Here is a 13,497-nt window from a genome sequence, read left to right on the forward strand (position 1 = left end):
TTGGGTAAGATGTAGGAATTTCGCGAGACTCCAAACAAGCCGTTCATCAATTAATGCATCTAACTTATCATTTTAAAAAAATAAATATAAATATTATTAAATAGGCCCATTTAGAGTCCGGCCCAATGTTAAGAGAAGCCCAATATATAAAAGTCCTCGTTAGTCCTTGTAGCTATAATAGCTCCACGATGTCGCCACGTGTCCACTTTGCCAATCACAAGTTTTCCACCGTTGATCTTCGTACTGCTGTCTTTGGCGTTAATCACATCCGTCGATGTGAGGACTACTGCCCGCACTCGGTTGAATTTAGGCGTCCCCAGCTTCGAGACCTTCCATATTTCCCGATCGGCACCGCTGCTTCTGGGCTCGCACGACATTGTACGCGATCTATGGTATGTCAGGTTTCAGAAGCGATTGTTTGTTGTCAATCATTTTGAGTGGATTAGCGATGGATGGGGTTTCGATCTTGGTGTAGAATTTGAATTTGGGAGTTCATATTCTGTTTGAAGAATCCAATCGAAGTCGGTGTGATTCTTATTTTAAATTTTCCTTATGATAGATGCAGTTTCATAGTTCTTGTTGGCTAGTGGAAGGGTTAAAGATGGATTCGTCAGTTGAAACCCTAGCTTTCATTTGACGTTTGCGAATTTAATCTGACTTGATGCATTTTTGTGCTTTTGAGTGATTGTTTGATATCTGAATTGTGATGCTTTGAGTTAATATTGGTAAATGAAACTGTTGGCAAAACGCATGGTTAAGAATGTGAAGTTTGGAAGCAAGATTGTGTATAGAGTGAGGTTATTTTACATTGAACATTAAAACCAAACTGATGGTTAGATGAAGCTATGTCAGAATTTGATTTGTTAGTAGGTTCAATTGGTTATGATATACCTTGTAGGGTTGGTCTGTTATCTTTGCTTCCTCATTGCTCGAGCACTATTAACATATTTGCTTTGTAGTTTGTAGTTCTCCATTGTGTATTACAATGATAGGAAAACGCTCAGAACTTAGGGTTAATTGGAATGACCATAAACCTAATTGTGCTTTTATATCATTTATGCCTTCATTTCCTTTACTTCTTTTCGCTGAGGCTGAAGCAGTTGAGGATGGTTTACTTAATGTTGTCAAGTTCTTTATAAAGAGAACCTCATAAGTGGAAAACAGTCCTTCGGTTCATTAAGGTTATTGTGACTGATGATTTGATTGATTCCTACGATTTTGAATATTTTGGTTACTAGATTTTCTAGCTAGTGTTTTTTTATTATAATGTTTGGAGTTTTATTAAGCAGTGTTTTTTGCTCGGTCATGCCTTGTATAGATCACATCTCTCATTATTCTTCTGTGAAGAATAGATTAAGGGTTAACTTTTAATGCCACATGTGAAGCTCATCTCTTTTGAACTATCATTTTGATCATTTTCTTCAGGCACCTTTAAGGCGCATTCTTTCTTTACAAAGAGCCTCCTTGCTTCGTTGTTCTAATGAGAGCTGGGGCCAGGCTAATAGGTTATTCAGCACCCAAGCTGTGAACCCCCCCGCCGCCCCACAGGCCCAGGCCCAGGCCCAGCCCCCGCCACCTCCACCACCACCGGAAAAAACTCATTTCGGTGGGCTTAAAGATGAGGATCGCATTTTCACCAATCTATATGGGCTGCATGATCCTTTTCTCAAGGGCGCCATGAAACGTGGAGACTGGTACAGAACTAAGGACCTGGTTGTCAAGGGGTCTGACTGGATTGTCAATGAGATTAAAAAATCTGGTCTTCGAGGACGTGGTGGTGCTGGTTTCCCTTCCGGAATGAAATGGTCCTTTATGCCAAAGAGCTCTGATGGCCGCCCTTCGTACCTTGTTGTTAATGCTGATGAGAGTGAACCTGGGACATGCAAGGATAGAGAAATTATGCGTCATGATCCGCACAAATTACTTGAAGGTTGTTTAATTGCTGGAGTTGGAATGAGGGCGAGAGCTGCCTATATATACATTAGGGGTGAGTATGTGAATGAAAGAAAGAACCTAGAGAAGGCGAGAAAGGAGGCTTATGAAGCTGGATATTTGGGGAAGAATGCATGTGGGTCTGGGTATGATTTTGATGTGCACATTCACTTTGGTGCCGGAGCTTATATTTGTGGTGAAGAGACGGCTCTTTTGGAGAGCCTTGAGGGTAAACAAGGAAAACCTAGGTTGAAGCCTCCATTTCCGGCCAATGCAGGTCTGTATGGTTGCCCTACAACCGTTACAAATGTTGAAACGGTAGCAGTCTCACCTACTATACTGAGACGTGGACCAGAATGGTTTTCTAGTTTTGGAAGGAAAAACAATTCTGGAACAAAGCTATTCTGCATATCTGGTCACGTAAACAAGCCTTGCACTGTCGAGGAAGAGATGAGCATTCCATTGAAAGAGCTTATTGAAAGACATTGTGGCGGAGTACGTGGAGGATGGGATAACTTGCTTGCAGTTATCCCAGGTGGTTCATCAGTGCCATTGATACCCAAACCCGTATGTGAAGATGTGCTCATGGACTTCGATGCCCTGAAGGCTGTACAATCAGGGTTAGGAACTGCTGCAGTCATTGTGATGGATAAATCAACAGATGTTGTAGATGCTATTGCAAGACTTTCTTACTTCTACAAGCACGAGAGCTGCGGCCAGTGCACACCTTGCAGAGAGGGTACCGGATGGCTCTGGATGATCATGGAGAGAATGAAGGTGGGAAATGCCTTGTTGGAGGAGATTGACATGCTTCAGGAAGTGACCAAGCAGATCGAAGGACACACTATTTGCGCATTGGGCGATGCAGCTGCTTGGCCAGTTCAGGGGCTTATCCGACACTTCAGACCTGAGCTTGAAAGGAGGATTCGGGAGCGGGCAGAGAGAGAGCTACAAAGGGCTGCTGCTGCTTGATTCCTTTATACAGGCATGATTAAACTCTAAAATTATTTCAATTTCTCTTGATGATCTTCTTGCTTAATGATATATTCAGCATCTGGACTTTACATTCTGATAAATCCGTTGTTTGCACTATCCTTGGAGTATCTGTTTGTTGGTTTAGTCTTGAATGCAAAATTCATATGCCCTTTGTGTGTTTATGCAGTCCCATCATTTGCATATATAGTCAGCCAGCAAGATTAAGGCGATGTGTGATTCGCCAATTCCATAAAGATTGATAAAAGCATAACAGTCTATGTGTCCATTAGAAGCTACCAAATCTTGTTCTTCTGTTCAACTGTGATCTAGCTTGAACGGTTCTCCCTAATCGTATGCTGCTTCGGTTCCCTGTTTGCAGGAAATATGTGTCTTGCTGTTGAATAAACATCGGTTAGGCGGATAGGGATTTCTGAAAGCCATCTGTTATTGCAGCAGCATATCTGAAGTTAATTATTGTATTCATGTATTATTTTATACCGACATTTTGTGGATCTCCACCCTTGTGTTGTCTTTAGCCTCGAAGATACTTGTTGAGGTTTTGTTTTGCAGGATGAAAATACTGTCAATAATTTAATGGCGCGACGTTGTCTTGAAACGACCTTTTGCATTACTCGCTGGAGTGCTTAATAATATCGACACTGGACTGGACTACAGTTTGTTGTGAATGTGGATTTTATAATATTGCATTCATTTTCATTGCACTTCTAATTATACGTTAGTTTCTGGATCGTGTAACGTTACGAGTTTCCGAGCAAATTCTAGCCTAATCGAATATTATTATTATTTTGTTAAAAAATTACCAAATCAAATATTTAGCTGATAAAATTTCGGCCAAAATAATAAAATTGTATTTTTTTCAGAATAAGAAAATACAAAAGTATATATACTAGTGGGTTCGATTCTAAACTAAGATAGATAATATCAAATAATATAAAAAAGATATTTATATCTAATAACAAGATATTTAAATTTAACACCTCTCAATCTCAAGATTGGCACTAGATATGATATCTGATGTTGATTTGCAGATGATGCCGAAACGAGATGAATTCCCCAATTGACAACATGTTGTTGAATGAAGTGATGGTCAAATTCAATATGTTTGGTGCACTCGCAGAAGAGCCGTAAAAGATGGCTGAGGGGCACCAAGGTCAATGAGTAGTCGACAAAGCCATAGAAGTTCTGATGTAGAGTTAGCAAGAGCACGATACTCTGACTCAGCACTTGATCGAGAAACAAAAGCCTGCTTCTTATTGCGCCAAGAGACGAGGTAATCACCCAAGAAGAAGCAGCAACCAGTGGTCGAACGACGATCAGTAGGGTCGACACTTCTTGTTGCGCCAAGAGATGAGATAATCACCCAAGAAGAAGCATAAACCAGTGGTTGAACAACGATCAATAGGGTCACCAAACTTGTTGCGCCAAGAGATGAGATAATTACCCAAGAAGAAGCAGAAACTAGTGGTCGAGCAGTGATCAGTAGGGTCGTCATCCCAATCAGTATCAAAGTAACTGCTCAGTGTCAAAGATGAGTGAGATGAAAAATGTAAAAATTGCAAGATAGTACCTTTCACATCGTGAAGAATATGCAAGATGACAGAGTAGTGAAAAGTCTTAGGAGCTGTCATGAACTGATTCACAATATGCACTGCATGAGCAATATCAAGTATAGTAATAGTCAAATAAATCAAACTCCCAACAAGTTGGCGATATAGGGTAGGATCATCAAGAAGAGAGTCATCATGAGGTGTAAGTCGAAAGTCATAGGCAAGTGGTGTAAAGGCTACATGACAGTCTGTGAGACCAGCTCGAGAAATAAGATCAGAGGCATAATTAGCCTGAGACAGATACAAGCCATCAGGAGAATTAGAGACCTCAAGTCCCAAAAATTAACGAAGGGGACTCGAGTTCTTTATCTCAAACTGTTTAGTAAAATATGTCTGTAGATCAGAAATACAAGACGCATCATCTCCCATGATGACCATATCATCAACATAAAGCAAAATGATAACTATCCCTGAAGAAGAACGACGAAGGAATGATCCAGAATCGTAGGTGCATGTGGTAAAACCAAACTCCAAGAGGCCGGAGCTAAATGTGGCATACTAGGTCCGAGGAGCCTGCTTCAACCCATATAAAACACACGTAAGTGACAAACCTTTTCTAATACGTGAAACTTGGATGAGGAGTCATATAAACTTCTTCAGAAAGAATGTCATGTAATAATGCATTCTTGACATCTAACTGAAGAAGAAACCAGCGACAAACAACAACAACGGCAAGAAGACAACGAATAGTAGTGAGACGAGCAACAGGTCTCCTCATAGTCAACTCCATATTCCTGAGAATAACCATTAGCCACCAGAAGAGCCTTGTAGTGCTCAAATGAACCATCATAATTAGTCTTTATTTTGAAAACTCACTTGCACCCAATAGGTGTCTTGCTACAAGGCAAATCTACTAAATCTCAAGTGTGAGTCTTTTTTAGGGCCTGCAATTCCTCAGTCATAGGTTGCTGGCACAATGAATCAACACTTGCCTCACAAAATGACCTAGGCCCATGATGAGATAATATGGCAGAGTAACAATTATAATCTTGCAAATGAGCAGGAGTGTGACTTACTTGATGTGATTGACGAGGTATGACAGGTCCAGAGACCTCAGACAGACCAGCATCTGGAGACCAGGTCGGAGGTGGATCAGAAGCTTCAACTGGAGGTGAATCAGAAGCCTCAACTGAAGGTGGAACAGGATCCAAAAACGGAGATGGAATCGTAGGATCAGGATCAAAAAACAAGGGAGGACACACCGACATGAAGGAAACTAAACCAGAAATAGATTAGACATGAAATTTAGATAGGGTGGAAAACATGACACTCTCTCAAAGGATAACACGACGAGATATACGCAACCGTTTATAGATCGGATCCCAAAGCCTATAGCATTTATGCTCTACCCCATAACCAAGAATACTACATAAACGTGCACGATGTTCCAATTTGGAATGTTCATGCGGAGGGATACGAACAAAACCGACACAACCGAAAGGGGCGAAGGGTACTATGAGCGGGTGGCTAACCATATAGACGCTCGAAAGGGGTGATATTATGGATGACAGATTGATAGAATACGATTTATGGTATAGACAGCAGTGAGGGCAGCTTCCCCCAGAACCTATCAGGACAAGGGCAGGCAAAAGGGACGCACGGACATTATCTAGAATCTGACGATGTCTGCGCTCAGCGCGACCATTCTGTTGAGAGGTGTATGGACAAGAACGCTGAATTAATATACTTTGAGCAAAGAGAAAACTTAATAAGGTAGAATCTATGTACTCAAGACCATTATCGGTACGAAGGGTCTGTATGTAACAGGAAAATTGAGTTATAACCATTTGAGCAAATTGAATGTAGATTTGAGGTAATTCAGAGCGGTGTTTGAAAAAATATATCCGTAAAACGAGAGTAATCATATATGAAAATGACATAATAATGGCACCAACTCATAGAGAGAATAGGGGAAGGACCCCAAATATCATAATGAACCAAGACAAACGGTTTTACTTGCGACTGATATATTTTCTGAAAAGGAAAAGGCTGGTTGTTTTCTCAAATGACAATGTAAACAATCAAATGACTCCAAATGAGTAGAACCCAAATGACTCTTCCTAACGAAAGACTGAATTTTAGATAAAGACACATGACCAAGACGAATGTGTCATTGGAGAATAGGGGAAGGAAGTGTAGTAAGAGAGGTATGAGTAACAGAGAAATTACGGGGAGAAATTTTTAAAGATTGTACCTCAAATAGTTGACCCACTTTTCGACCTGTCCTAAGAATTTGACCCGTACGTAGATCCTGAACCTGCACACCAGAAGAAGAAAAAGTAACAATAAGTCCCTACTCAACTAGTTGGCCAACTGATACAAGATTTAAAGTCAATTGAGGAATGCAGTAAGTATCAGGAAAGGAAATAAATGGTAGAGATAAAGATCTTGAATAAATAATATCCATGCGACTCTTATTAGCCGTCTGTATAGACAGTGAAGAGGACACATGATAACAAAAATAGTTATTGTAGGTTGTATATCAATTCGCAGGGAATTTTTATTCGAAAATCAATGAGTAGAGTTTTTATAGAAGAACGATCAGATATAGCAATTGTGTGGTTGTAGACCCTGGATAGTTATCACAATTATTTATACTCTTTTTACTGGTGAGTTTCCAGGTCGAACACAAGGATTTAAAGTCATGAATTTCAATGGTAAAAATCTTGGAGAAGCGACGAAGAAAAGAAAAGGGTCCGCTTGGAGCGGGCTTGAATCTTTTACTACTGAAAGCGGTAAATAAAGCAGTAAAAATGAACGGAGACGAGCGAAGCGAAAGCGAGAGGCAGAGTTCCAATGGTAAACAAATGATCGGGGCATGGATGAATCGCGGTTACCAGAGGATCGGGGCGTGAGTGAGCGGCATATTATATGTATATGTATATGAGCGAATTAGAGTGAATGAGAGGCGTTGTGTCTGAACTGTGCGTTACGAAATGGGTAGATTTCCCTGGATGCAGCGAGCGAATGACGTAAATGTGTTATCGGAAGCATATATGTATATTATGAAAATGATGATAGAAAGATGTTGTAATTATATAAACTCGATTATAAAGAACTCATCACACTGGTATTTTGGCCTGGGGGGGATTTACAACAAGACTTCAATGACACCCAGAATTAAGACATTATAAGAAAGAAACCCTACTGTCACTAGGAATTTCTGCGACCTAATAGACCCCCGTCTATGTCCCGTTAATTTTCCCAATTTCTGCCTCATTAGTGGTTTACCCCCTGATGTTGGTACTATTTTATCAGAATCAAATTTAGCACAGTAGTTAAGTAGGTCGACAAGGCTCCCGCGTACTTAACTACGTTGAACTACCTTGAGACCGCTTTTGGCGCATCACAAGGCTTAATTAATCAACTCGTCTCTCGCTCTATACCAGTGATATGAAATTCTCTGAAATTGATTTATATAAGTATGGAAAATTGTGAAAGAATTTAATTTGAAGAAGTGAATGATATTTCTTTATATACTACGAAAACGCGAAAAGAATTAGACTACAAAGCTGTAAATGAAAGCAGTAATCTAATCTAAGAAAGCATTAAAGGCGTGGCCAAGGGAGAGGGAAGACGCCCACTCCCTTGGCCTTTCCTGTGGAGAACTCCCTTACAGGGTTGGAGCTCTCGGAAACAGGAAGACGACGAACGCTGTATATATTCTGAAATTGTCCAAGAATTTGATCTATCTACATAAAGATATCTGGCCCTATTTATAGCAGGTGTAAAGAGACGGTTGCAAGAAGTTGTTAGGCAGTTCCAACCGCTGGGCAGTTAGGCGGTTGCTGGTGGTTATTCTGTTAAAGCAGTTGCTGGCCATAACTCCCAGGGTGTCCGCTTCGCTTGCGTTGAGGGCACAAATCTTCCTCGCTTGCTGGAGAGCAGGAGGGCATCAGCGTAGCTCGGCTCGCTTGTGCTAGCTGGAATTGGAATGGCTGTACCGCTGCATTTGAAGTACTTAGTTGAAATCTGGTGATAGTCTGCAGCGGCGGGTATCTGGACTGTAGCTTGCAAGCGGGAGAGGCTATCGCTTGCGGCTATGAAGGTGGCCGCTTGCCTCTCATGCCTTAGTGTTTTCAAAGTGTGTCTTGGGCGCTTGCGAGCGAAGGCAGCTGTCGCTTGCGGCGTCTGCCTTAGCTTTTCTGGCTCCAGATTACCGCTTAAGAGGGCAAAAATCGTCAATAGTCTCAACAACGAATATGGATCATGCCTAGTGATATAAATCAATATTGTATGCCGATTACGAATTATTTTGATGGTTCTTATGCAGAAATTCAAGTAATACACATTTTTGTCAACCTAAGAATATGCTCATATTTGGAGTCATCAAACCTCCTCACACTAAACCTTTGTTCGTCCTCGAACAAACTGCATTAAAGGATCAAGAGGTTATTCCGTTCACGGCAATCAAGAAGTGCTAATAACCAGTGCCATGATTGGGAGTAGAGTGAATCTCAAATAGTAACAAGTGAACCACAAGTATTCAGCATGTCATTTGATTTAACGAGATTGGAGTTGTCCAGGTATTGTCAACTTTGTTCGCTTAGCAGAGATTCTTTTTTTGATCAAGGAAACCTTCAGCCGAAGGGCGTGGAGAATATATATATATTTTCTTTTGGATCGTGAGTTTCAAACAAACATTGTGTCTGCTCATGATCTTATTAGGTTCTCGCACGCCTAGGCCTTTTCAGTTCCTTTGTAATGATAGGTCCTCCCTGCTTCGCTTGCATCGTATCTTAAACCAAATTTAAGGACTTCTCTTTTCAAGTTATGCCTTATGAGCAAAGTCGAAAAAAAACTGGTCACTTGCCTTACTGAGTATGGAAAGTTGAAACGAAGGGGGCACTAGTTTTTCACAAGTCTTTTTCACTGTTACTTAGTCTAACACTAGTGTTCGAGTTATGGTGAAGTTCGAAGGACAAGTACTTAGTCTGATGTGCTTAGGTTGTCTAACTCTACTCTAGAACATATCACAAAGTTAAACAAGTGGAATATCACAGGAATTTCACATAAGAGCACATACTTCAGGTTATGTTAGGCATACAATAAAGAAAAATTGTCACGAGTTACCAAAAATTGTTGTCTCCTTGATTGATGTTATGTACAGCCCTTGCTATTCTCAAATTTTTATGAAATGGGGGGAGGACTTTTCTTTACTTCTTCTTTTCGCTTGTTGGTCCTCGCCCCTTGAGGAAGGTTGCGTGATATCTGCCGTACTAGGTCTTCCAATCGAAGGAGACTCCTGGCTGTGTCAAGCTGTTGTTCCATTAGGATGGCGTTTTGTTGGGTAAGAGCTGCGAGAGCTTTCATAATTTCATGCAGCGTCGTACCCATGCTTGCAGCCAGAGTCTCTAGCGCTTCCACTCGCTCTTCTAGTGCGGCAGTCGCTTTCTTTCCAGCAGTCAGTTCAGCACCCAGACTCCTAGCATATGTGTCTATTAATGTCTGAGTCATCATGTATTGGGTGAGAATGGCTGAGTCGAGTTCATCCAATCTTCTTTCAATATTTTCCAGTGATGCGCGGGGGGCTGATGGTCCAGCACCCGCCGCTTCTGGTGATTGTCGCTCGCTCTCAGCTGAACTGATTTCCACTGGCTCTTCCTCGTTTTGGGAATCGGGTGCTGGCTCAGGGGAGACATCCCTGAGGAATACTAGCTGCCTCGCTGCCTCGTACTCCAGCTGCTCTGCTTTCTTCTTTTGTAAATACCTTCTGAATCGCAGCTGGAGTTGAGTCAGCGGTTTCCAGTATTTTAGCAGCTTGACCAGCACCTTCATTTTCCTTTTTCTTTCTCGCTCGAGCTGCTGCATTCGTTCGATTCGTTGTACTGCGGCAAGCAGCTGAGCTTTCTGTTCTTGAAACTTCCTGTCCTGTTCCTCCTCCTCCTCTTCTATAAGTGTTTTATCAGATTTGGTTGAGGCAGGAGTCAGAATTTCTGCGGGTGTCCCGATCATGGTAGGTGTTCCTGGGCTGCTCGGGGATACCTGCAAGATAGGAAGATTTAGAATCACTGCCTCCACCTCCTCGGCTTCATTGGCAGCTTCAGCGGTTGTGGCAGCGGGGACCTCGGCGGGATATTCTTTGTATGACTCAATGGTGACATCGATCCCGCCAATAGTTTCTTCGGTCAGTATGGTCTCCCGCTCCTCCTCTGCTCCAGCAGCAGTAGGCTCCACCGCTCCCGGCTGGTTAACGGGTGTGGTTTCTTTGCCTATTCCAACAGCAGTTGGCTCGCCTGCCCCCTGTTGGTCGAAGGGAACAGGTTCATCGCCAGATGGGCTTGGCAGCCTTGGTGACACCTCCTCTATTGCTGGCCGTGCCGGCGAAGGTCTCTCGGGTTGGGCGGTGGGTTCTCTGATGACGATCCCCTTCCGTAGTCTGGAGAGGGGAATCGTGTCCTCGCTTGACTCTACATCCACCGCTTTCCCCTTCCCTTTCTCCTGCCTCGTCGCTCGCCGAGGGGGTGTTGGATTTTTTCGCAATGCTTCTTTCACCCTCGGCTTCTTGACAGGCGGTGGAGCAGGGTCTTCTTGCTTCTTTGACCTCTTTTCGCCAGCGGCCGCTCGCGGCGCCTTTCCTTCCTTATTTCTCCTAGTTGCTTCAGCCCCAAATAGATTTTCCTCAATCTCCCGAGCGAAGCGGAGGGCTTCCTCTTCCTCATCGCTGGGAGCTTCATTGGAAACTGTTCTCTCAGAGTCGGGCTCGGTATGGGGTGTCACATCTTCTCTTATGATTTCCCCCCCCACAAATCTCATCTTTCTTTTTGGTGGAGGGGGCGCTGCCGCTTGTGCTTTCCTCTTTTTCTGCTTGGGGATGAGAGTGAACCCCTTGGACTCCAGCCAATTTTTGTGGAAGGCCGCTGGGAACAGCGGCTTCATTTGGAGTTCTGGGGCTGGAGTGGGCAAATCGACGCCCGCGCGACGGCAAAGTTCTGTGATCAGGGTCCCGTGACCCAATGTTCTGTCTCCACTTCTTCGATCCCAGATATCTAAGCCGATGATCGCGCCCAAATCCACATCGTTTGATTCCTCCAAGATTGAGCGAAGGGCTACGAGGTAGTCAGGACGAATGTCAGTGGTGTGAGCAGTGATCATTATTCTGCTCAACGACCACTTCACCCATTCCTTTTTCTCTTCGTCCACCGACCCGAACTTCAGGTTTCTTTTCTCATATGCAGGGGTGGTGGCGAAGGTCCTGTATAGCGACTGCAGTTCAAGTGAACTGCAGACCTCCGTTGCCTTCAACTTGTCTTGCATCTCCTGGGCGGGGTAGTGGTGTTCCCATCCCAAGAGTCGGTTGATCTTCCTGGCTGAGCAGTCTACCCATTTTCCCCGAATGTAGACATGCTTTAGACTCTCAGCCTGGTTCAGATTAGCGTAAAACTCCCTCACCAGTGATACATCCACTGGTTCATTGGGGTTTCTGATCAACCAAGACAGGCCCCGCTCCTCCAGCCAGTCAGAGAGCGGGCCTGTGATCTTTTCGGGGTCAAATCCTCTCTCGTAGAGGATCCCCATTGCCTTCATCCGCTCGTACGCCGCCGCTGCGTCAATGTTGGAAAAGTGCAGCTTGTCATACTGCTTCGATCTTAATACGTCCTTTGCAGCGTCGGCGGCATTCTTCTTGGAGATATTGCTCCGGAATGCCTTCATTTTCTTTGGCGGTGCTTCTAGGCAGGCAAATTTGTTTTTAGCTCCTTCAGCTGGTACTCCTTCAGCTGCTCGTATTCCGATTCTTCTAATTCCAGCCACCAGTCGCTCACCGGATACCTCTGCTCTGTTTCCTCAGTGTATTCGAATCTGAGGTATTCCTCCGGGAACTCTGGGATGAATTTTCGGAATGGCAGTGACTTAAGCTGCCTGAGCTTCCCCCAGTCTTCTGTTAACTCCAATAATCTCCTCCTCTTGTAGTATGCCTCAGGTGGCGCTGGTTCTACTAATTCTGCCCCTGAGGTTGTTGTCACCACCTTACGTCCGTCCGTGGATTTGATCCTTTGGACTCTTCGTTCGATCCTCTCCTCAACTTTCTCAAACTCCTTCTTCAACGTTTCTTGCTTTGCTGGATCTATTTTGCTAAGCCTGTCCTGAACCTAGGGTTTCCAGAATTATTGTTTATCATACGAACATTATGAATCCTGCCTCATTATCTTTAAATGTAAATAACATCCATATTAGGCAATCACATTCAAAGTTCCGGTGATTTTAACCCTAAATTCTCCCCCTCACAACGAAACAGAACACTACTGTAAGCGTTACGTTGTGAAAAAGGGAGAAAATCACAAAACAAGACCTAACCTACAGATTAAAGTGAAATTCATCCGTAGAAAGCAAGTATATCAGTTATTGTATCTAAATCTAGCATATAACAGACTTAGATTCACAGAAATCAAACAGGCAAACATTTTCGCAAAAATGAAGAACAGTGAAATATCGTGAAAATAATTTGCGATTCTGTGTTTCTAAACGTTAAATCGGCGAGAATCAACCGTAAAATAGAGTTTATGTACTAAGGTTAACCTAGATCTTACCTTAGATGAAGCTATTATTGGTTGAAATGGTGAGATTTTGAAAAATTTCGCTTTGAGAGTGGCGGTTACTAAAGCTTCGGGAGGAAGTTACTGTAGGGCAAAAGTGGAAAAATGACTGTGGACTGGGGTATTTATAGATTTTTTATGACTCTCTAGAGGGCAAGCGGAGCGATGCCAAGTCCACTGTAAATACTTATAAAGGTATAGGGGAGGGTATTTCAGGGCGGATGAGCGGGTAAAGCAACACTTCTATACACCTAAGACTGACACAAAAGCGAAAATGAAAGCGGTGCTGAGTGAGCGATACTGCTCCCCCAGTGAATATCAGGGTGAAATAAGCGGAGCGGTGGTTGACTTGGGTCAGGCTTAGGTTGGAAGTTAAAATGCTAACATTAAACTATTCCTATAAAGCGATAATCCTATTCTAATGAAAG

The 13,497-nt window shown here is 43.0% G+C and overlaps 1 protein-coding gene and 1 pseudogene across 2 annotated transcripts; one reads left to right on the top strand and one right to left on the bottom strand.

Moving 5' to 3' along the window:
• Positions 1 to 13,497, bottom strand: part of LOC127245709 (uncharacterized) — a 67,408-nt pseudogene that overhangs the window by 36,356 nt on the left and 17,555 nt on the right.
• LOC127245255 (NADH dehydrogenase [ubiquinone] flavoprotein 1, mitochondrial) lies at positions 227 to 3,593 on the top strand. 2 transcript variants are annotated; one of them, XM_051266015.1, is made up of 3 exons: positions 227 to 392; positions 1,426 to 2,917; positions 3,287 to 3,593. In XM_051266015.1, the coding sequence occupies exons 1-2, from the start codon at positions 390 to 392 to the stop codon at positions 2,902 to 2,904; spliced, it is 1,482 nt and encodes a 493-aa protein (XP_051121972.1). In that variant the 5' UTR covers positions 227 to 389; the 3' UTR covers positions 2,905 to 2,917; positions 3,287 to 3,593. The 2 variants fall into 2 exon arrangements, with proteins under 2 accessions (XP_051121972.1, XP_051121974.1); XM_051266017.1 differs by lacking the exon at positions 3,287 to 3,593 and adding an exon at positions 3,095 to 3,280.

The sequence above is a fragment of the Andrographis paniculata genome, unplaced genomic scaffold, assembly GCF_009805555.1.
Source record: "Andrographis paniculata isolate CXL003 unplaced genomic scaffold, ASM980555v1 Contig22END, whole genome shotgun sequence".
Lineage (NCBI taxonomy): Eukaryota > Viridiplantae > Streptophyta > Magnoliopsida > Lamiales > Acanthaceae > Andrographis > Andrographis paniculata.